The sequence below is a fragment of the Mixia osmundae genome (genome assembly GCF_000708205.1).
Source record: "Mixia osmundae IAM 14324 unplaced genomic scaffold scaffold_8, whole genome shotgun sequence".
Classification (NCBI taxonomy): domain Eukaryota; kingdom Fungi; phylum Basidiomycota; class Mixiomycetes; order Mixiales; family Mixiaceae; genus Mixia; species Mixia osmundae.
Genome location: NW_014575556.1, coordinates 135,982 through 156,837, shown reverse-complemented (window position 1 = coordinate 156,837; position 20,856 = coordinate 135,982). Strand labels below are relative to the sequence as shown.

The following is a 20,856-nucleotide window of genomic DNA, read 5'->3' as shown; positions in this document are numbered from 1 at the left end:
ACACACGGTGCTATCGACTGCTCTGATCGCTGCAACGCCCCAAGGTTTGTCTGTCGACCCTCCTTTTGACGCGCCGCGACAGGCGCCGGGCCAAAGCTCGCTCCTATGGCAACGATGTGACAGGGCTAGTACGATTGACAGGCATGCAGTGGAAGCAACATAGATGATCGACGGACGGAAGAGGATCTGCCTCTTCGCCGCCGTGCTCGCAGTCAGCATCACGTCACTTCTCTATCGCGCCAAGCCGTCCCTCAAAGGGCGCTTCGCTCGGCGTGCTGAACAACAAGAGTGTAATCCTTTCAGACAGCCCGGTATAGCCCATGTCGACGACCAAATACCGAGCGAGAACTACTTTGTCCCCATCGACACTGCCTGCCCGAGGTCATCCATCGCCTCTCGAGCCATTCACGTCGCGCAACAGGACGACGATGCCGACGTCCCCGAAGATCTGCATTGGCTACTCGACCGCACCGTCGTCCTCTTCGGTGACAGCCATGAGCGCTATCATCTCGAAGCTGTGTGCGATTTCTTCGGCAAAGCAGCGCGTCACACGATCGTCACGCCTGACCACCAATGGTCGCCACCACCCTACTCGAGTGACGTCGAGCCTCACAATGCCGGCATAGATCATGAAGCGAGCAGACCTCACGTTTGTCACATAGATCGCTACAATCTCACCCTCATCAGCATTCACTCCTTCGGCGTCGACACTCTCCAAGGCTACAAAGATCAAACCGTGGGCAGCTTCTTCGTCGACAAGCACTACTATTCCCCCATCACGAGCGAAGACAAGATAGACGCCATCCTCTTGCCGCTACTACATCTCATGGGACGAACCGAACCTGATCTCATCGAATATGCTGCGGGCTATTGGGATCTTCTCCACCTGTCCATGCTCGAAGATACAGCACATCCGGGCATGGGCGAGCACACGGCAAACCTGCCTCTAGACTACGTACGCTACTATGAAGCTGGCCTTCATCGCGTGCTGGACAAGCTGGCCAGCGCCTTTCCTGATCCTGCCACGCCAATCCTGTTTCGACATCTGCACATGGTACAGACAAGGCACAACACCCCCAAAAACCGCGTTGCCGGGTTTACAACGGTCGGCCGTAAGGTTGTCAACGATCTTGCCGATCAACCGCTCGCCTGGGGTACAGCCCAAGGCAGGATGCGACACGACGAGTGGGGGCCTATTTTGCTCGGGCAAGAGGTACGTCTGGATCAGTTTTGCAATCGCTCGTCTTGCTCATGCTAGTCCTCGCCTGCGTCAGGATTACATTTTTGACGCTATGCACTATGTCAACCCGGTGCACTATCTCTGGTGTGACATTCTTCTTTGGGAGCTTCGCAGGGCTGCAACTGGGCGAGGCGAATAAATAGGATGCATCATACATACCAGCCCTCGGCGTCTTCCCCATCAGCAGCACTTGCGAAGGCAGGCTTGGAGACAGAGGTTCCGTTATTGCTCCGAGAGACCCTTCTTGGCGCTCGTGGTCCGAGCACTGTCGATCTAGTAATGCATCACTCGTCAGTACTCACAAAGCAGGCATCGATAAGGCTCGCACCTTGTCCGAACCATCCGGTTCTGCTCGACACCTAGACTCTGCGTAGACTTGGTGCGCGGCGATTTGGTATCATCACTGCCCATCAGACGATGTCGCCACACTCGAGGTGGACTCTCTCGCTTGGGAAGAGGCGTAGGCGAATGCGCTCGTTTGGTAGGCGATCGCTCGCCAGACGACTTGTCTGCTGATGCGTTGATGCTGATCTGGCTCAGCGGACGATGCAGAGAGCTCTTCCGCGTCGGGACCGGCGGACTGAAGCGCGAGCTTGCATTCTGTTCGCTGTCCACAGGTGTAGTGGTCGCCAGCTCTGCGATAAGCTGATTTTGGCCCTCGAGAACCTGGCTCAGTCTGGATCAGCCTCCACAGCTCAACTTGGTCAGGCTGCGCACCTCTTTCCACTGTGCAATAGCAGCGCGCAGATCCAATTCGATTGTCTTCTGACCCTCGATGATCTTGTTCAGTCGATCGATTTCGTCTTGCTGGCCTTTGGCAGCGAAAAGCGTCTCGCCATCGAATCGTCTGGATTCTCGGACTGTCTTTGATCGCTCTGTCCCTGCCGGTGAAAATGTCGAACTTGTCTGTCGTGGCCGGAGTGGCGAAGAAGGAACAGACTTTTGCGGCCTGGAAAGCATGACGGGTGGAGAAGGCGAGCGCAGATCGCGACGTATGCTCTCGAGTCGGTCCTCTTTGACGCGGGCGGCTTCTGCATCAATGACGTCCAGCCGCTTTTGCTGCGCATCCAGCTTGCTTTGTAATTCTTCGATGCGTTTTTGCTGTTTCGCCGCGTCCTCGAGCGCTCTATGAGATTTTGACCTTTCGTCTTCCATGGCTCGCTCGTGGGCTTGTGCGTGCGCGGAACCGGCTTGCACGGCCAGCTGGAGCTCCTGATATCTCGCCTGTATGTCTTGCGTTGCCTTGGCTTCTGATCTCAGCTGCTCGATGTGAAGTCGCAGCTCCTTCGCCTCTTCTGCAGACTGTTGCAGTGCCATGCGTCTCGCTTCTGCTATTGCTGTTGCGTGGCAGTCTTCTGCTTGCCGGGCAGTAAGCTTGAGCGTGGCCAGCTCGGCGCCGATCTTGCCGGCGTACTGTGTTTTTGCCTCGAGCTGCACTTGTAAGCTTTGCATCACGCTCGCATGCCGCTGCTGTTCTTGCACCAACGCAAACTTTTCCGCTGTAAATTTGCGCATTGCCTCTTCGTGATCATCATGCTGGTTCTGGAGCGTTTCGAGCTTCTTCTGCGCTTGTGTGCGCTCCCATAACGCGTCTTCAAGCTGCGACTTGATCCCCATCATTTTTTGCGTTTGTGTTTGGATTCTTTGACTTATGTCGGCCGACTTGACCGACGCAGCTGCTGCTTGTGATGCTTCTTCTTGCTGGATTGCTAGACGGGCATTGAGTCTCTCGATGGCAACTGCTTGCTCTTGCTCCGCCAGCTGTCGAGCTTGTGATAGTGACGCAAGCTGTTCGTCGCGGGTTGCTATAGTGGCTGTAAGCTCAGCGTTCCGCCGCCTAAGCTTTGCCATCTCTGTCTCTGCTTCAAAGTCGATCTCGGGGCCGGCGGGTATGCTTGCAAGCTGTGGACGAGCCACACCGCGCATAGGCGGCGGGCCTCGACCGATATTGAGACTGAACGCTCTGAAAGCGGGCTGAGGCAGGTGCGACGCAATGGCGGTGTCATCGGAGGCTCGCGTTGCCCGAGTTGCCTCGAATTTGCTGCCAGTCAGAATGCGCTCATTGAGGAAGGCTATCTGAGCCTGTAGGAGTGTGCGTTGATTGTCGAGGTCGGCAAAAGCAGATTCTGCTTCTTGCCGTCTGCGCTGGATTTCCGCCAGCTTTGAAAGCTCCTCTTCGTCGCGCAGATCCTTCTGCGAGCCAGGACGTGAATCGCCATCGTCTTCTTGTTTGATTTGAGGCCCTGGCATGGCGAGTCGGCTTTGTTCGCCTGCCGCCAGCCGTGCTTTCAGCTCGGCAATCTCGCTCTGATAGCGCTGCAAGAGAGCCTCTTTGTCAAATATCATGCCCTTCTCTGCTTTCGTCACGATCATTTTGGCCCTCCTCGCAAATTTGAGCGTGCTGAGCGTCTCCAGCGCATGTTTCGGCTCTGGAGAGACTGCGCATACGATGGCTATGCGAGCATTGCCTGACAGGGAAGTCTGAAGGAGACGGGTGAGCTTCGAGTCTCGATAGGGGATATGCTGCGCTTGTGCTTTGGAAGTGCTCGCCGAAGCAATGGAAAGCTTCTCGATGACGGTAGAAAGCGCAAGCAGAGACTTGTTGATGAAAGCGCCTTCTTTCCGACGCTCGTCTTGCGAAGCGGCACGCTCACTACCAGCAAGGTCGATGAGATTGAGCTGCGACAGTCGGACGCCCTTGTGTTGTGCGCCATTCATCCTGCTGAGACCGGCTTGCGGTGCGTCACTGGCCTCAGTCGGACTTTCGGATGCAGTCGATTTGCCAAGTGCGCCGGTCGAAGATCTCGTAATACTACCAGCTGTGCTAGAACGCAGGCAGGACTCAATTGTCATCGAGACGATCGTATGCGAGCGGGAAGAGCGTTCATTCCAGTCTGTCGCGCCGACATGCCGATTGGTCTCTCCGCGATGCAAAGCTTGTAGTACTTGGTCTGGGCTCGTGGCGATCTCCTCTGTCAGCGGCGTGACATAGATGCGCCCCTTTGCTCGAGTGTGTGAGCAGCGCGCGGTGCACAGGATGAGCAGCGTACCTTCGAGTCGACTTTGATCTTGAGATCCTTCTCGGATCCATTTGCAGGAGCAAGCAGGTCCTTGAGCGTCTCATTATAGATCTCCAGATAGCTGACCCGGACCATCCAATCTCGCTCTTCGGTCTGTGACGGGTTGGACGGCGAGAGTTGCCGGGCGATGCAGTCAAAGACCTCGTTGACGGCGAGCGATATGATACCCGGTTCGATATCACTACCAGCCATTGTATGAGTCTTGCCGGAGGCCGTCATGCCGTATGCAAACACTGTGCGTTCTGTCAGTCTCAATCGCAGGGCAGCAGGACCGACGTGCCTGTGCCGTTGTAGCCGTCCATTGCAGCCTGCACGACCGGCTGTATCGTCTTGTCGTAGAGTTCCTGCGTAGGCTTAGGCGCTAGATGCAGGTGATCAAACGTAAAGTCATACTCGGCATCGCTGGCGTCTGTAGCTGTACCATTGGTAGCTTGCCTTCTCGCACGGGCAGGATGTGTCGGTAACAAGGAAAGCCTAGCACGGTTCGGGTCGAGTGTCCATAGCTTCGCTTGCTCGGATTCCTGTTGCCGCAGTGCTGCTAGCTGTTCGGGCACGGCCAGGTCGAGTGAAGGAGCAGGTAACGGCCGCACTCTGATTGTGACTGCTATATTCTGGCTACCGGCTGGCTTGGGTTCTGAAGTGGCGGCCGAGGTGCTACTGACAGGCTCTCGTTTGATAGTAACGGGTTCAGACTGGGACTCGCTCTGTAGGGATGGCACGGGCGCCGTCGCAGGCACGGGCGCAGCTCCGAAGAGGGAGAAGAGTCCCTTGACTCTGCCGACGCCTGCAGCGACGAGATCATCGAGATCTTTGCTGCCCGTGCCGGTCGCTGCCGTCGAAGTCTCTCCATGGCTGTCGGACGGGATCCGGCCGAGTGGGAAGGCAGACTGGCTCCGCCTTGGCTGTTTGCGACTTGTTGTTGCTGCCCCCTCGGTCTCTGCTGGCGCGGCGTCTCGCAATGCACGTTTTCTGGTCGCCGGAGAGTCTAGTCCGGTGGAGAGCTGTGCGGCCGTGCTCTTGCTCCGTGTCTTGACCATCAGAGCTTGAGGCTGGCGAGTTCAGTTTATATTCTATGGGCGCTGGCAAGATGTCAATAGAGTCGCGTCACGTCACGAGCTACGAGCGCACATGCATTCCATGCTTCCTGAGCCCTGCAAAGTCTGTTCCAAACATAGCATCAGAGTCGGCGACACGTTGAGCATATACTGTCTTGCTGACATGCCAGCAATTCTCATGCTCGAGATCACTTCGCTCGATCATGATGATCTGACGAGGGGCAAACGAGACGAGACGAGATGTTGTGAGCCGGTAGATGTCTGTCAACCTGGCCATCGATTCAACATCGCGGGCATGTCCAACACAAGCACGGCAGATAAGGCCATGTAGCGGCGCCATTGGTCAGCGTTCGAGTCACTAACCTCGCTACGTTAACGTATCGTGACGAGCTCTGGACAGGCTGCGTACATTCAGAGACGTTCAGCTGGTTCGACGGCATCGCTCGCTTGATAGCTGGCCCATGTTGCCCACTCCTGCTGCCATTGTCACGAGCTTGGGCGATTTGTAGCATTGCCCTGCTCGCGCTCGTCATCGCCTCTCTGAACAGCATGTCATCCGGTGACTGTCAGAGTGGGTAGTGCCGATCAGCAGTAGAAACCGTCTGATAGTCTCACTCATTGCATTCGCTGCCTAGCTGCTGCTCTCAGGTATGTGCGTTGCTTCAGGCACAGACGACGAGGAGTGGCAGCAGCAGCGAATGGCGGCCTTCCGCTTGAATGCACTACTCAGGTGCTCGCGCAGCTTCCTGTGGATGTGAGCCTGCGCTTGATTTTGAGCTGCAGCCTGGGCATGACTTGCTCTTGCATTTCGTGAATTTTGGCGACGAGACGCTGGACGAGCAGCGGCAGCATGGCAGGTAGGCAGGCACTCCAGACTCAACACTCGAGCTGATCACCCGTCGGCTGAATCATCAGGCGCAGATGGCCTGGGCTCTCTCATGGATCGACTCTCGACCCTCTCTGCAGAGGACAGGGCAGCCAATAATACTCAGCTTGGCCTCACCACGCCGAGCGGGCTTGGTACTGAGCCAGGTCCCAGCAAAATAGAGCCAAAAGCTGCACTAGAGACGGCGACAACAGAATCGCTTCCCAGCAAGGTCTCACCTGTCCTCACACCGGCAATAAAGAGCGCAATATTGCCAGAGAGCGACAAAGCAACACCCGCGGTGACGACCGAAATCGCAGGACCTGCCAGTCCAGAGACTGCCCCAAAGGATGCTCCTCCACCCGAGCCGATGCCATCTCTGTTGCAGAGCTATGCAGAAGAAGTACAAGTCACGCTCGCGGATCAGCAAGCCGATCCCTCCTCGCCTCTCTACAGCGTCAAGACGTTCGAAGATCTCAACCTGTTCGTGTCTTCCTCGCCCACCTCTTGCGTAACTCACATACAAGTCCAGCAAGCCTGAGCTTCTCAAGGGCGTCTATAAGCTAGGCTTCCAGAAGCCGTCCAAGATACAAGAACGCGCCTTACCGCTGCTCTTGCAAGAGCCACCGCGAAACATGATCGGTCAATCTCAATCTGGCACAGGCAAGACGGCTGCCTTTGCGCTCACTATGCTCAGTCGTATCGATACCACCCTGAGACAGCCCCAGGTCAGTCACTTCCCGCGTGATGTCCACAGGCACTGAGTCGACAAACAGGCCATATGTCTTGCGCCTGCCAGAGAGCTAGCCATGCAGATCCTCGATGTCGTCAAGTCGATGGGACAGTACACGAACGTCGAGACATTCAACGCCACCAAGGGTGCCGTCTTCAGAGGTCAGCGCATCTCTGCCCAGATCATCGTCGGCACGCCCGGCACCGTCATCGACGTGAGACTCATCCCCTCTTGAGTGTGCCGTTGCTCAATTCACAGCACAGATGCTGCGACAACGCTCGCTGGATGTGACAAAGATCCGCGTGTTTGTGTTGGACGAAGCGGACAACATGCTCGAGCAGGGCTCAATGTCAGATCAGTGCATCACCCTCAAAAAGTTGGCACTTCCTCAGAATTCACACCGAGCCGAGCTCACACATGAGGCAGTCAAATAGCGAGGGCGTCCCCGAAAGCTCAGATTGTCCTCTTCTCAGCAACTTTCAACGAGATCGTTCGCGAGTTCGCAGCCAGATTTGCACCGCAAGCCAATACGATCGCTCTGAAAAGAGAAGAAGTCACACTCGATGCGATAAAGCAGTTCTTCATGGGTTTGTGATTTGACTCGCCTCCTCCAATTCGTCTGAGCGCGAGAGCAGACTGCGACAGCGAGCAGCACAAGTATGAGGTCCTCGTCGAGCTGTACAGCTTGCTTACGATTGGTCAATCCATCATCTTCACTCGGGTTTGTCTCATCACCATTCTTGCTCAAACGACGGGTCTACTGATACCGAATGATGCAGAGGAGAGATACGGCAGACAAGATTGCATCCCGTATGACGAGCGAAGGTCACAAAGTCGTTTCGCTTCACGGCCAACTGGAGACCTACGAACGAGATGCGGTGATGGAGAGTTTCAGAGAAGGCAAGAACAAGGTCCTCATCACGACCAACGTTCTCTCGAGAGGTATCGACGTCATGCAAGTCAACATGGTCGTCAATGTATGTTCTCTTCCGGTCGTACCTGGACTGTACTGATAGGTATGTAGTACGATATGCCGACGACTCAGCGAGGCGAGCCCGATCCAGAGACGTACATCCATCGCATCGGACGAACGGGTCGATTCGGGCGCCAAGGCATCTCGATCAACTTTGTGCACGATCACCGTTCTTTCCAAGAGATGGAAGCCATCCAAGCGGCAACAGGTCGTGAGATCTTACGAGTAGAGACGAGCGACTTTGAAGTCATGGAAAAGGTGAGGCCTCGCCGCCGGTTGCTATCGCGTTGGCTGACACGTACGATAGACTCTCAAGGACGCGCTCAAGGGAAAGTCATAGACCTTTTAGCTCGTTGTATCGACACCATCAACGCGGCAGTAACACGTTGCAGAGTACAAATGAAGCAGCGAGAGGCTCAGGCGAATCCGTAAGCTGCAAGCTTCTCTGCGCCAGCGGTATCCTTGCTCGCGACAGCCTTGCGTGCTGCCGTCCTTGCCTTTGTGAGCTGGATCTTGCGCTCGTAGTAAGCCTGGTTCTTGACTTTTCGCTTCTCTTCCAGTCTATCCACGACATCCTTGTAGCCCCATCCATACTCGTGAGACAATCGCTGCAAGATGATGACCGGTTCAGCACTTTGACAGAGTGCATGCTGCTGCTTCCGCACCTTGATCGTGCAGAACTTGCGGCCTGGCTTGAGTCTGAGCACACGGAGAGCGTTGGGCACGACGACACGCTTTTGCTTGTCGTAAGGAGGAGGGACACCCTCGAACGCCTTGATGCGAGACATGGCGGCTACACCTCTGGCAGACTTGTGCGGCAACATGCCACGGATGGTACGCTTGAGGATGGAAGCGGGCGAGCGGTGGTGGAAGGGACCCGACTTCTTTGGGTTGACGAGATGTCGCTTGTGCATGAATTCAGCATATCTCAACTGCGTGCCCGTACGTCAGCCTCGGCGGCAGTGCTCGTTCGGCAGATGGGCATACTTTGAGACGGAAGAAGCTGCCAGAGACGTTGATCTCCTCTGCACGGACGACGACGATCTTCTGACCGCTGAGGGCTTGCTTGGCCACAATGGACGCAAGTCGGCCTATTTCTGCCTGTCAGTCCCGCCTCCGCTGATCACCGAGGTGTCACAAACCGAGCAGATGGCCTTTGGCGTCAATGACGACGGGTGTGCTGCTGATTGTCGCCATTTCTGACAACGACTTTGCTCTGCCACGACGAAAGTGACAAGAGGCTGAACAACCAGTAAATGACGGATTGACCTCGATAACTTTTGACGCCGCACCACGGAATCCCAATTCGATTCTGCCGCGTGTCGCTGTGCCCAGCTCTACGACGTTCGCGGCGATGTCTTCATTGCTTGCTGGCTTCACATTTGAGCGTCTCTTGCGAGAAGGTAGATCCGTCTTTTGACCGAGCTGACTTCTCTGCTTATCGACACACAGATCCTCGTACACGCTTCATCGCGTTGCTGGGAGCCTTCAAAGAGGGCGCGAACACGGAACCTGTGCCTGCCATCCTGCTGGCAGAGAAGACGCACTTTGTTGAGGACAGGCTGCCGAAGCTCTCCAATTCCTTCAGCGAGCTCAAGTCTCTGGGCGACAATGACATCTACCGCTGGCTGCTTGGCTGGAACGATGAACAGCAAGATCGTCCTGCTGATGTCAAACTGACGCTCATCTCGCCCGCTACGGAGACGCACATCCGCAAATACTCGCCACAGAAGCTCAAGGTCATCGTCGAAACGCCAGAGATGTATCGGCAAGTCGTGTTGCCATACATCCAGAGCTTTCCTCCAGAAAGGATTCAGTGGGTCTACAATATCTTGGATCACATCACCGAGAGCGATACCATCGTCTACGAGGATGCATCTGACGAGCAAGGATTCGTCATCGTGCCCGACTTGTGAGCAGGCGAGGCCATGCCAAAAAAGTTGCTGACAGGAGCACAGAAAATGGGACAAGACGACCATCAGCTCGCTATACTTGCAATGTATCACCCGCAACAGATCCCTGAGAAGCTTACGAGACCTCAGACCTGCGCACCTGCCGATGCTCACCCAGATCTTGTCTCACGGTCAGCGCATCGCGCGAGAAAAGTACGGCGTACCCCATGGCGAGATTAGAATGTTTGTTCATTATCAGCCGTCGTACTATCATTTCCACGTTCATATCGTCCACCTCAGCTCGCAAGTAGCACAGGGCGGAACTGCGCAACTGCATCTGCTAGAAGATGTCATCGACAACCTCAGATTGCATGGCGATAAAGAATATTACCAAAACAGAACGCTCACTTATCTGCTTGGTGAGCAACACGGCCTATTTGCAGACCTCTACGCTCGCAACGCATCGTAGCTCAAGTACGTCATGCAATTACATCACGCAAGCAAGACTGCGCCGCCAAGCAAAGACAGACATCCCGCCAGGAAGCAAGATGCCATCACAGCAAGATGATCGGCTGAGGATGCCTGCATCACCGCGCTCGGTGTCGCAGAAGGCTGCGACATTGCTGCCGTCGTAGACATGCCAGTTGTGGCAGGCGAACTTGTCATTTCAGATGCACCTCCCGACGAGCTTGTGCTACTACTTGTGGCCTGACTGGTCGTCGAGCTTCCTTGGGCAGCCCCGCCTGTACCTATAATTGTCACTGGCAGCATGGCGGTTGCCACTTGGACATTATATATGGAGGTGCCTGGAAAGTTCGCGCTGGTGCCTGCAGCAACATCTGTGCAGGTCGCTATCGCCTGACCGATTGCACAATTCTCTGTGAATGTGCTACCAAGACCGCTCAGTCATCGTCTCGCAACACCGGAGCAGACGCACAACGAGCCGTCGCCGGCCGTCGTGGTATATGCCAGCGTTGACGGGCCTTCTGTGACGGTCAATACGCCTATTCCATCTCCATTGGCGGCAATCACATAGGTCGTTGTTGACGCGTCCTGTGCTTATCGAGTGAGCACTTGCACTTCACCCAGCTGACAGTCTCGCTGACCGAGCCAACAATGCTAGCGGACAAGGGTTGCGGGTCGAAGCCTGGCAAGAAGATGGATGCCGTCGTCTGCCCTGCTTGAGACCGCGTCAGACTGATGTCTCGTGAGCTCACTGCACGTCACGCACCTCTAACAAGGCCAACAACGGCTAGCAAAAGCGCTGCGGAATGCTTCATTTCTGATATCCGTCAACAGAGCAATTTCGCGCGTCGATCCGCCAAGCGCGGTACCATGTGGAGATAATTATAAGGTTGAACATCCAACTCGAGGGAAATGGACGCGCTTCAACATCTCGCATAGTTGCCATCAGCTCTCGCATAGCTCGACGGTCTCGCATAAGATGGGCAAGCTTTCGATCGTGACGTCTTTGCTGGCGTTCTCGGTTGCGTTGCAAGCACAAGCAGGCGCTGGTCCGCATCATGCTCACGATCATGCTGGTCTTGCGCGACGATTTCGAGCTCAGGCACCGCCGCATGAGCTAGAGAAGCGTGCGGATGGCACTGTCATCAAGATTGCTTCGAACGGTGGTACGACAACGACACCTTCGACAGGCAGCATCACCACTTTCTGCAATACATGGAAGAAGGCGTGCTTAGCCGTAAGCTCGCTGCAAGCTCATGGAGCACTGGCTGATGGAGCATCATCAGGTATGCTTTGACAATTCTGCGCAAGACACCCACGTCAATATTGCATACTTGTGCACATTGTCGACGACAAATCCAGGCGCATATGACTTTGGCTGCACTTGCGAAACGACAGGAAGAACGGACGAGACACTTGCCTATATCGCAGCGTTGCAGCCATCCGCAGCTTCTCCTAGTGGATCCTGTGCCGCTTCAGCAGTCGGTGCATCACTATCGACGCAGACTGTCACTGTCACCGTTCCGGCAGGCACATCGACAAAGACAATTAATGGTGCTGCTGTGACGGTCTCTGATGCCGTTGCGACCAGCACGATCGTCAAGCAGAACGTCGTCGTCAAATCTGCTACGATCGTCAATTCCATCGTAGCTACAGCAGTGAAGCCGGCCAAGACGGTCACTGTCTTCAAGACTGTCACTGATGCAACTGCCACAACCGGCACCTCTATTGTGACCGGCTCTACTATTCTAGGCACACCAAAGAACACGACACTACCGAATCGCAAACGAGCGGTGGACGAGAAGCTATTCGAGGAGTCCAACGAGGGTCTTGTGCTCGCTACCGTCTCCTCTTCATCATCTTTGCTGGGCGGACAGGTAGCATTTTGCAATCTGTACAAGCTCACATGCTCCCGCCAATGTGTCGGTCGGAAGTCAAAGGCATCAGTGCGCTCTTGCTCCCCTGCCACCGGTGTCAACGACTACAGTCTCCGGTGTCAATGTAAGAACAACGCAATTTTGACACGTACAGCCCTCAACGCGATCAAGCTCAGCAATTCGGTGCCTGATCTGTCCGTATCAATCATCACCGCGACTCGTACTATTTCGTCGGGTCAATTGCAAGCTACAGTGTCCAAAGCAGGCGCAACCGTCACCGTGGATTACACCGCCTTGACTACTACGCAAGTATGTAGAACTCTCGTTGACATTGTTGGAGGGCTAAAGCACATGCAGGCCACGCAAACTGTGACGTCTACAGTTACTTCTTTTGCGTCGGCTCAGACAACTGTCAAGAGCGGTACCGTGACCGTGACCTCGACGGTGCACGCTACTGCAAACGTCGCGGCCACATCGACGACGATCATTGCGCTCAATCCCACTGGCGTCATTAAAGCGAGCTATGTCGCCAACAGCTCGGTCGCCGGCTATGTCGAAGCCACGACCAACGACTATGGCTCTTTCAACCTGCTCAGCTCAAATGCCATCACGTCTGATACGCTACAAGTCGTATTCTTGTATGACAAGACTTCAAAGCTGTATCGCATCGAGACGCTGAACGACGACTTTGCTGACTCGTACAATTATATGGGCGCGGCACAAGGCTTCGCCGCAGCGAGCTCAGACATGACCGCGGGCACGACCAATTACAACTACATCTGCGTTACCAATCCAGGTAGGCCCGTCACACACACACAAAATGTGCAGAGCTCAGACAAGGTCTGCAGTGCCTTATGGACCTGCACAGTACACCGGCAACAGTATGGCGTCTGACGATGGCACCTATCAGCCTGTCAGCGAAAGTGTCATGTGGAATCTCGACATTGCCAGCCGCAACATCTCTGCCGCTTGGACCAACTCAAACAACAGCAAGTCTCTGCGCTGCGTGGATGTACTGAGCTGATGGCATGCAACCTGCAGAGTTGACAACGCCCTATCTTTTCTACGCGGGAGGCGACAGTGACTTTTTTGGCATCACCGGCGATCTGAGTCAGTACACAAATGCGTACATCGATCCAGCGCAGCAAGTTGCTTGGACATTCGTGCCGTCCTAGTCGTCCGCAGCGCACCACGTGTACTTGTAAGCTTAATATCGAGGGCGTCGTTGTCGGTCCAAGTCTTGTTGTGAGTGCGCTTGCGCTCTCTGCCGAGCGCCCTGCAGATGCATCTCAAGCACTCATCATAACACTGAAGCCCTCTGAGAACAGCTTTGCATGGTACAAGAGTGACAGGGTGAGCGTAGATCGAGCCAGTCGCAAGGCGACTATTTCTTCTTGGCCGCGTCCTCCTCTGCCTTCTTTGCTGCACGAGCTGCGATCTTGCCTGCGAAGCGCTGGGAAGCGCGAGCATTGCGAAGGGTCTTGTAAGCATCGAATTCCTTCTCCTCGCTGGTGATGGCTCGTGGCTCCTCTGAGGTAATGCCGGATGGCAGAGGTAGGATCGACGCAAGATCGCGCGTGCTTCCCTCCTGCATATCGTGGGTCAGACTGTTCATGAAAACGACGACGAGAAACATACGATAGATGGCTTCTCGACCTTCTTTGCCTTCTTGCCAGAGTGCTTGCGAGGCAGAACGATGAGTCGCTCCTTGTAGGCAGTGAGTCTCTCGACATTGCGCTTCAGGCTCTCTTCAGATCTGCGCATGCGGAGCTTTAAGCCACCGAATCTACCCTAATCAGCGCTCAACTGACCGGTTGCGGCGACGGTGGTCGACAGGGATGCCGATCGAAAGCGCTTCCTTGCGGTTTACGCCAGCAGTCTTGAGCTCCTCGAGCGAGAAGCCACGGCCCTGACGGATGCGCATGTTGTATCTGACGGTGGTGCATCTCACTGCAGGTCGGAGGAGCTGGAGCGGTCGAGGTGCAGTCTTTGCCGCCTTTTCCTTTCTCGCGGCACGGCGAGAGTGCTTGCGGCCTGCCTGATCGAACCAGGTACGGACTCGCTCCTGCCAGTCCTTTCGGAAATGATTGCCGTGAAGCACATTGTTGTGACGGAAACCCTGGAAGCCGAAAGCGCAAGTTTGGTCAAGTCGGATGTCACACAAAAGCGGGCATTGGCAGAATGAGCAAGACGTAGCGGCAAGGTGGAGTCAGCAGAACAAGCGAACATAGTCAGCTCGATCCAAGACGTATCTTGCGACTCAGTACGCACCATGTCTACCGCCTGCAGTCGTCGACGGTTTCTTGGCTCGCTCGCAGTGGCTGCCACACGTGTCGTGACATTTACTGTAATGCCCCGCTGTTGCGACACGTCACGTGTTCTCCAGACGAAAGAATCGTGGCTAGCAGCCTTGCGCCGCCAATGGCTGCTGATTCAACAGCATCGATGCCCAGTCATGCGGACTTGCTCTCGGTGCATGTTGTTTCCAATTAAACAATATGCATCGAGGCCAAATATATACCCTCTCATTCCCTCTACTGATCTAAAAGCGTGCTATCATAGAATCAAAGCGATTCTTTCTCGGTCTCATCGATCGGCGAGTCTTTCTCTGCAAGTTTGTTGTCTGCACCGATCTCGAGATGTGCATATGCATCGGTCGCATCGGCGGGAGCCACCTGAAGCCCATCGACTGCTCTGACGGGACCGACAAAGTACTTTCTTGCCCAGAATGTCCAGCTGACTGCAATATATAGTGCGATGACCCCGATAGCGACCGGACAGTAATTCAGAGTCTGACTGGTGACCGGATTGGCCGTCGGTAGACAGAAGAAGATCGTAATGCAGATGACCCACTGGAACGCTACAAATTGAGCTTGCGCCTGTGTATGACAGCTGCAACATACCATGACGGCTGCGGCAGCGATGGGCTTCGAAAGAATGCCAAGTGTGAAAGGCCCTTTCTGAAAATGATGCGGCCAGACCAAGCCTAGGGCGATGGGAATTCCATAGCTAATATACAATCCGCTGGTCGCGATGGAGGTCGCTGCCGTGAACGCGACCGTCGATCCGAGCGACGGCAATGCGAGACAGAAAGATAGTAATACGGCGAGCCAGATTGTCTTGACGGGCGCCTGAGTCCGTTTGTCGACCGTGGCGAACCATTTGGGAATGCCCGAATCTCTCGCGAAGCTGTAGTACATTCTGCTATTGCTGCAGACCGAGAACAGTCCGCAGTGAAAGACGCAGATCATGATGACGGTCATCATCACAATCGCGCCGTTCTCGCCGACCGCGTCGACAAAAATTTGCAAAACAGGTTGGCCGTACGGCGAATCGATGGTAGTCTGATAGTCTTGGATTGAGAACAAGAACGATAGCAGTACGAGCAGACCAAAGAGAGACGAGCATCCGATTGCTGCGATGAGGCCCCTTGGGGCAGCAAGTGCCGCGCCACGCGTTTCTTCGCTCATGTGAGCGGCCGCCTGTTATCTAGAGTCAGCAAAATCGCCGCAGGAGCATGTTATAGCTACGCTCATCGTAACCGGTCAATGTGTAGGTTGCTTGTAAGAGACCGATGACGCCAATGTAAGCGACGGAACCTCTTTGGCTCCAGCCTTCGTAGCCTTCCGCGCCGGTGCCATCATAGAAATATGTAAGAAACTTTGCTGGCTGCAGCTTCGGCGCCTTGACCAAGACAGCGATGCAGAGCGAGAAAACGCCGGCGGAATGAAGAATGATCGATGCGTTGTTCCAATATTTCAGTGAGCGAACGCCCAAAGTATTGATTATGCCTTGCAAAATCAAGACGCCTGCCAATATGGCGATCGTCTTTGCTGCAGTAGGTTCGTAGCCCTTGACAGATGCAGTCGTAGAGATGAGGCCTGCCAGTCCAAAGTCGATTCCCGTAGTAACCGCGACTTGGCCGAGGAAATTGAACCAGCCGGTAGTGTAAGCCGCGACTGGAGCGTACCGAGGCGCACTGAGGTAAGCCGCGAAAGCATATGGACTGTTGACGAAGGGAAGATGGCTTGCGTCAATACTGCGGGGATGCTTGTCCCAGTGCATGAGCTCACCCGCCGGATGAGGGTACCGCAGAGACGATCTCTGCCATGGCACAGCCGACCAGCATGATGAAGAAGCTGCTGATGAGCCATCCTGCGTGTGAGAGCGTCAACGAGTAGATCAGCGCAGCAGATTCGGCGTGCCTGAGAACATGACGACAGGTCCACCGGTCAAGAGTCCATATTCGAAAAGTGTGGTGAGACCCGTAATGACTGAGATGATAGAGAAAGACGCGCCGAAGTTTTGCAACAGGCCCCAGGAGCGGTCGAGATCTTGCTTGAGTCCGAGCTCATTGAGACGCTGCTCATCGGCCATCATCACAGGCTCCGGTTTGACCATTTTGCAGCCTGACGCTCGTGCAGAACGTAAGGTCGTGTGACTTCCAGATAAAGACGGAAAGTGCTCGTGCAAACAGGCCGCAGAAGTTGGCAGCAGGCGTCTGATCACGTCTATGACCTGCTTGTCTTCAGCACACTCCGACTCGCTTGGGCAATCTGCCCACCACCTTGCGCAGTGTCTTTCGAAGGTTGGCTCCAGGCGAGAGATAAGCGAGGCCTGGGCCTAATTCGATTGACGCGTTGGATTCGTGGAACGCGGAAGCTGGGCGGCCCCACATTGCTACATCTTGCAGCCACAGATTTCAGTGAGGTCAAGGAGTCACCGCTGAGCAAATCTCATAGCAAGATGGCTTACGTCGCTCCCAAGGGTGATAAATACGATGAGGCGTCCGGTGCACCCAAGGCAAAGGCCCACAAGATCCGAATCACGTTGACCTCGCGCAATGTGAAGAACTTGGAGAAAGTCTGCAACGATCTTGTCAACCGTGCAAAGGACAAGCAACTCAAGGTCAAGGGACCCGTCCGAATGCCGACAAAGATCCTTCGCATCACGAGCATGAAATCGCCCTGTGGTGAAGGTACCACTACCTGGGACACTCGGTCAGTCTTTCGATCCCTCTAGTGATCGCGGCTGACGACGAGCGGCTGTCTAGTGAGATGCGCATTCACAAGCGCCTCATCGACCTCACGTCGCCTGCCGAGACTGTCAAGCAGATCACGTCCATGTCGATCGAGGTAGGCTTCGTCTGTTAAAGCAAGTTTAGCTTTGGCTAATTTGATACTCCTCAGGTCGGTGTCGAGGTCGAGGTCACGATTGCTGCCTAAGCTACACAATGTGGGTGTGTTAGCAAGCAATGCATGTGCAGATGCGAGGACGATTGAGATTTATTCGCATACTCGCCCCTGAATTTGCCTATTATGAGAAGAGATCAAGACATACATGTACGAGGCACAGGCTGCAATGTACCGCGATCTACGATGTCTCAATCGACGGGAACGACATCCACAAGCTGGTTCACGTCCGTGCATGCGAACTCACCCTTGCCGTCGTAGTGTCTTTGACAACCCGGCACCTCAATGGCGAGCGAACCTGCGTCACCATCAGCATATGCCTCGTTTTTCCGCGAGTGACAGACTGGGTGGACAAGCGACAAACATCTGCCGCGGTGGTTCGTGAGCAAAGCTGCGGGCCGATGGTGTCCAAAAGCCGAGCACGAGTGTAGTCGACAGTACAGGATGACAGCATTGCTTCTCCGTAGTCTGCCAATCTTCTTGTTCTTGTCCGACATCGCTGAAGACTTACTCGGCATGTGCTTTAAAGCTGATCATGGGCACTCACTGGATTTGAAGCTTGATCTTGATGCTTTGGCGCTCGTATAGGATGAAGGAAGAGATGACTCCTATACGCAGTCGGCGGCCAGGAAACTGGGAACTTTTCAGTCATGAGGTTCTGAGACTGATCGAGACGCACGATAGCCACGCGTGCGAATATTCTGCCTGTCTGTCGCGGTTTGGCGACGGTGACGACCTGAGCGTCGACGGGCCCAACCGTGCTGATGCCGCTGATAGCAAAGCGGGTCTGCGAATCAGAAAAGGTGCATTGTCCGCTTGCATGAGCTTGCAGCCTGTATGCCTGGACCTTTGGAAAACCTGCGTCATCGACATCGACAGGGCGCACGACCATCTGACCGTATCGGCATTGGTGAACGATTGGCTGTCTGGAGCATCCTCGTGGCGTTTCTGATCCACCGCACGTTACATACAGTTGTGGGTCACTACTGGTTCGTTCAAAGGAGGGGTCGATCAGTCCGAAGATACCGCTCCCTGTGGCTTCGAATTTGCAGCATGTTCTGGCTTCATCGGACCATAGCTCTTGCTGATCGGCATCGCTGTGAGCGGTGAACGAGACCTCTACTGTTGTTGGTGACCAAGCTGGAGGCTGCGAGGCCGTTTGCGCGGTGATCTTATAGGAGCGAACTTGGTTCAGCGGTTTGATATCGAATTCGCCCAAAGTCGTTCGCAGCGTGAGCATCTCGAATGATGAATAGCTGATGACACTCTCCCCGACATGATCACACGAGGCTGAGGCTTCGACTGAGGGGGTGTCAGCGCGGCCAGACGACCCAACAGCTACTGACTCTCGACTCGGTAGAAGTTTGCAGAGATATCATCCGTGACTTGGCGGCGGTGATGAGGTAGGTGGGCAATGACGAGGGCAGGATAGAGCAAGAGCGCGAGATATAACATAATCACTGGAGGTATCTTCTCCAGTGCGCGAGCAATAAGCTCCTCGAGGGTCCATAACGATGAACTGCATCCTGTTCGTTGTCCGGGCTACGCTCCCGGTCACCGAAGCAGACCGACTTCGACGTGATCAGCTGCGAGCTTCAGGAGGCAATGCAAGCAGGCGTTTGCATATATGACACCAGTTCCGCCTGCTGCAAGGCTTGCGGTCTGAGAAGTCGGAGCGATCTCGGGCGACGTGAAGACACAGGTCATGTGCTAGCCACGTCTGACTAATCAACGCCTCATCTAGCTTTTTCGACGATTTTCACGCGCGGTCGCATGAGAGCGAGAACAGCTCCTTACGATTGATGTTGTGTGATGCACGACGAGCCAGATGCTTTCTCCGACACGGAATGATGGAGACCAAATGTCTGGGCGATGCCAGAGCAGCACGCTTGCGGATACCCGAGCAAAGGGCCATCGAGTCGGGTGAAAGCTGCGTGTGATGTCATCGGGCGTTCGTGTCAGCGAGCGAGGTATCAAAAGCAGTCAAGCCAGGTCAGAAAGCAAGCAAGCGCGTGGGAGTCGCTTGAGAGAGAGGATGCAAAATTCTGATGAGGAGTCGGCGAAAGTGAGACCGGAGATGTTGATGAAGTCGAGACTGGTTCAAGTGAAATGCGATGTGGGCCGCGCGCGAGAAGAGGAGAAACCGCATTTCTCACTTTTGACGATGACGACGGACGGGACATGACTGTGGCGGCGGTGTATGGACATGTATCCCTGCTCCTCTCCATCGTTAACCGTCTAACGTCGATCGCCTGACACCACCAAACACTACTGAACAGCACAAGCACACAAGATGGGCGTCATCGATTCAGTCAAATCTGCTCTGCACAGCGACAGCAAGTCCACTGGAACAAATGCTTCCTCTGCCAACTCCAACAGCACCTCCGGGCTCAAGGACTCGGCAAATTCAGGTTCACATTCCGCCAACTCTGGAACGACCAGGGGCAGCGCCCTATCATCTGACGAGCCCAGCTCCACGACGACGGGCGCCTCTCGCATGGCCAAGTCGTCCAACACGAAGCACCAATCCGGCAAAGTGCCCATGGACAGCGAAGGCCGTCTTGCCGAGAATTCTGGCAAGGGCCATACTTTCACCGATGACGAGCGCACGATCGACGGATCCCAGGCAGAGTCGCACTCCCACCAGATGCTCGCACACAAGACGCACGAGAACATCAAGCAGCACGAGGTAGAAGAAGTCACGCGCGAGCGCCAGCACGACCGTCACATCCACCACGTTCAGCACACGACTCAGCCCATCTATGACGAGCGTAACAATGCCGAGCAACACGAGAGACGCTCTGTGCCTGTCACGCAGATCAAGGAGGGACATGCTACTGCCGATGCCGACAAGGCCGCCTTTGCAGCGCAAGTGGGACAGCACTCTGACAGGACTACTCATTCTGGTAAAGACCGTCAGGTCATCGACAAGGGCGAGCGTCTCACCGAGAACACCCACCATCACGTTCACAACGTCGTTCAGCCGATCATCGAGCGTGACGTCCACCAAAACACGCGGATCCACACGACCATTCCAGTATCCCAAGAGACACACGAAGCCCCAATTGTTCACCAGTCGCAGGATCTCAAGCCCATCTCTATGAGCCAGTTCAAGTCTCAGGGCAACGAGCTCGGCAAGGGCATGAAGCCCGAAGCGGCCGGTTCGAGCGTACTCGATGCCGCTTCGTGCGAGCGCACCGTCGCTGGCAACGGCGAAGCGGAAGCCCAAAAGCTCCTCGGCCATGGCACTCGTCTTGCCTAAGCTTGGCCAGGTTGTTCTAGCATATATATATATTCACCCCCGTCACGAGTCAGCAGCACGATAAGTTATATGCATACCCATACTTGACACGCACATCCTCACTTTGCTGCATCTGGATTCTATACAATGAGCACAAGCGAGCCCCTTTCGTCAATGTAAAAGCGCGAATTTTGCTGGCTCTCTTACCACGAGCGATCTAAAAAGCACATTCGTTCTATGCTG

At 55.0% G+C, this 20,856-nt stretch overlaps 14 protein-coding genes across 14 annotated transcripts; 6 read left to right on the top strand and 8 right to left on the bottom strand.

Moving 5' to 3' along the window:
- L969DRAFT_555215 (uncharacterized protein) lies at positions 1 to 1,615 on the top strand. Its single transcript, XM_014711014.1, has 2 exons — positions 1 to 1,213; positions 1,275 to 1,615. The coding sequence occupies exons 1-2, from the start codon at positions 164 to 166 to the stop codon at positions 1,377 to 1,379; spliced, it is 1,155 nt and encodes a 384-aa protein (XP_014566500.1). The 5' UTR covers positions 1 to 163; the 3' UTR covers positions 1,380 to 1,615.
- L969DRAFT_95756 (uncharacterized protein) lies at positions 1,390 to 5,357 on the bottom strand (the record flags this gene model as incomplete). The annotated part of the gene is made up of 5 exons (XM_014711013.1): positions 1,390 to 1,513; positions 1,569 to 1,906; positions 1,958 to 4,240; positions 4,291 to 4,553; positions 4,601 to 5,357. The coding sequence occupies 5 exons, from the start codon at positions 5,355 to 5,357 to the stop codon at positions 1,390 to 1,392; spliced, it is 3,765 nt and encodes a 1,254-aa protein (XP_014566499.1).
- Positions 5,358 to 5,390: 33 nt separating this feature from the next.
- On the bottom strand, positions 5,391 to 5,926 carry L969DRAFT_95755 (uncharacterized protein; the record flags this gene model as incomplete). Its single annotated transcript, XM_014711012.1, has 3 exons — positions 5,391 to 5,399; positions 5,449 to 5,644; positions 5,739 to 5,926. The coding sequence occupies 3 exons, from the start codon at positions 5,924 to 5,926 to the stop codon at positions 5,391 to 5,393; spliced, it is 393 nt and encodes a 130-aa protein (XP_014566498.1).
- A 360-nt stretch (positions 5,927 to 6,286) lies between these two features.
- Positions 6,287 to 8,286, top strand: L969DRAFT_52140 (uncharacterized protein; the record flags this gene model as incomplete). Its single annotated transcript, XM_014711011.1, has 9 exons — positions 6,287 to 6,723; positions 6,773 to 6,968; positions 7,017 to 7,187; positions 7,237 to 7,349; positions 7,400 to 7,560; positions 7,606 to 7,694; positions 7,753 to 7,950; positions 7,998 to 8,204; positions 8,254 to 8,286. Coding segments are annotated over 9 exons (1,605 nt in total), but the record flags the coding sequence as incomplete, so codon positions are not given.
- A 76-nt stretch (positions 8,287 to 8,362) lies between these two features.
- L969DRAFT_95753 (uncharacterized protein) lies at positions 8,363 to 9,143 on the bottom strand (the record flags this gene model as incomplete). Its single annotated transcript, XM_014711010.1, has 3 exons — positions 8,363 to 8,878; positions 8,934 to 9,037; positions 9,089 to 9,143. 3 exons carry the CDS (start codon positions 9,141 to 9,143, stop codon positions 8,363 to 8,365), a joined length of 675 nt encoding a protein of 224 aa, XP_014566496.1.
- A 254-nt stretch (positions 9,144 to 9,397) lies between these two features.
- L969DRAFT_51567 (uncharacterized protein) lies at positions 9,398 to 10,307 on the top strand (the record flags this gene model as incomplete). Its single annotated transcript, XM_014711009.1, has 2 exons — positions 9,398 to 9,858; positions 9,905 to 10,307. Coding segments are annotated over 2 exons (864 nt in total), but the record flags the coding sequence as incomplete, so codon positions are not given.
- Positions 10,308 to 10,330: 23 nt separating this feature from the next.
- Positions 10,331 to 11,135, bottom strand: L969DRAFT_25138 (uncharacterized protein; the record flags this gene model as incomplete). The annotated part of the gene is made up of 4 exons (XM_014710930.1): positions 11,070 to 11,135; positions 10,945 to 11,015; positions 10,776 to 10,891; positions 10,331 to 10,727 (listed from the first exon to the last, which is right to left on the bottom strand). Exons 1-4 carry the CDS (start codon positions 11,116 to 11,118, stop codon positions 10,331 to 10,333), a joined length of 633 nt encoding a protein of 210 aa, XP_014566416.1. The 5' UTR covers positions 11,119 to 11,135.
- On the top strand, positions 10,850 to 13,425 carry L969DRAFT_554928 (uncharacterized protein). Its single transcript, XM_014711008.1, has 6 exons — positions 10,850 to 10,904; positions 10,962 to 11,540; positions 11,590 to 12,489; positions 12,538 to 12,976; positions 13,029 to 13,169; positions 13,222 to 13,425. Exons 2-6 carry the CDS (start codon positions 11,283 to 11,285, stop codon positions 13,353 to 13,355), a joined length of 1,872 nt encoding a protein of 623 aa, XP_014566494.1. The 5' UTR covers positions 10,850 to 10,904; positions 10,962 to 11,282; the 3' UTR covers positions 13,356 to 13,425.
- On the bottom strand, positions 13,388 to 14,302 carry L969DRAFT_51490 (uncharacterized protein; the record flags this gene model as incomplete). The annotated part of the gene is made up of 4 exons (XM_014711007.1): positions 13,388 to 13,456; positions 13,507 to 13,768; positions 13,808 to 13,936; positions 13,992 to 14,302. Coding segments are annotated over 4 exons (771 nt in total), but the record flags the coding sequence as incomplete, so codon positions are not given.
- A 442-nt stretch (positions 14,303 to 14,744) lies between these two features.
- Positions 14,745 to 15,650, bottom strand: L969DRAFT_18687 (uncharacterized protein; the record flags this gene model as incomplete). Its single annotated transcript, XM_014710896.1, has 2 exons — positions 14,745 to 15,032; positions 15,084 to 15,650. The coding sequence occupies 2 exons, from the start codon at positions 15,648 to 15,650 to the stop codon at positions 14,745 to 14,747; spliced, it is 855 nt and encodes a 284-aa protein (XP_014566382.1).
- Positions 15,651 to 15,675: 25 nt separating this feature from the next.
- L969DRAFT_18686 (uncharacterized protein) lies at positions 15,676 to 16,581 on the bottom strand (the record flags this gene model as incomplete). The annotated part of the gene is made up of 2 exons (XM_014710895.1): positions 15,676 to 16,335; positions 16,399 to 16,581. The coding sequence occupies 2 exons, from the start codon at positions 16,579 to 16,581 to the stop codon at positions 15,676 to 15,678; spliced, it is 843 nt and encodes a 280-aa protein (XP_014566381.1).
- A 294-nt stretch (positions 16,582 to 16,875) lies between these two features.
- On the top strand, positions 16,876 to 17,487 carry L969DRAFT_51656 (uncharacterized protein; the record flags this gene model as incomplete). The annotated part of the gene is made up of 3 exons (XM_014711006.1): positions 16,876 to 17,180; positions 17,223 to 17,315; positions 17,370 to 17,487. Coding segments are annotated over 3 exons (516 nt in total), but the record flags the coding sequence as incomplete, so codon positions are not given.
- Positions 17,488 to 17,563: 76 nt separating this feature from the next.
- Positions 17,564 to 18,827, bottom strand: L969DRAFT_18684 (uncharacterized protein; the record flags this gene model as incomplete). Its single annotated transcript, XM_014710894.1, has 5 exons — positions 17,564 to 17,670; positions 17,717 to 17,871; positions 17,920 to 18,005; positions 18,052 to 18,674; positions 18,719 to 18,827. The coding sequence occupies 5 exons, from the start codon at positions 18,825 to 18,827 to the stop codon at positions 17,564 to 17,566; spliced, it is 1,080 nt and encodes a 359-aa protein (XP_014566380.1).
- Positions 18,828 to 19,665: 838 nt separating this feature from the next.
- L969DRAFT_95745 (uncharacterized protein) lies at positions 19,666 to 20,634 on the top strand (the record flags this gene model as incomplete). Its single annotated transcript, XM_014711005.1, has 1 exon — positions 19,666 to 20,634. One exon carries the CDS (start codon positions 19,666 to 19,668, stop codon positions 20,632 to 20,634), a length of 969 nt encoding a protein of 322 aa, XP_014566491.1.
- Between the last annotated feature and the right edge of the window lie 222 nt (positions 20,635 to 20,856).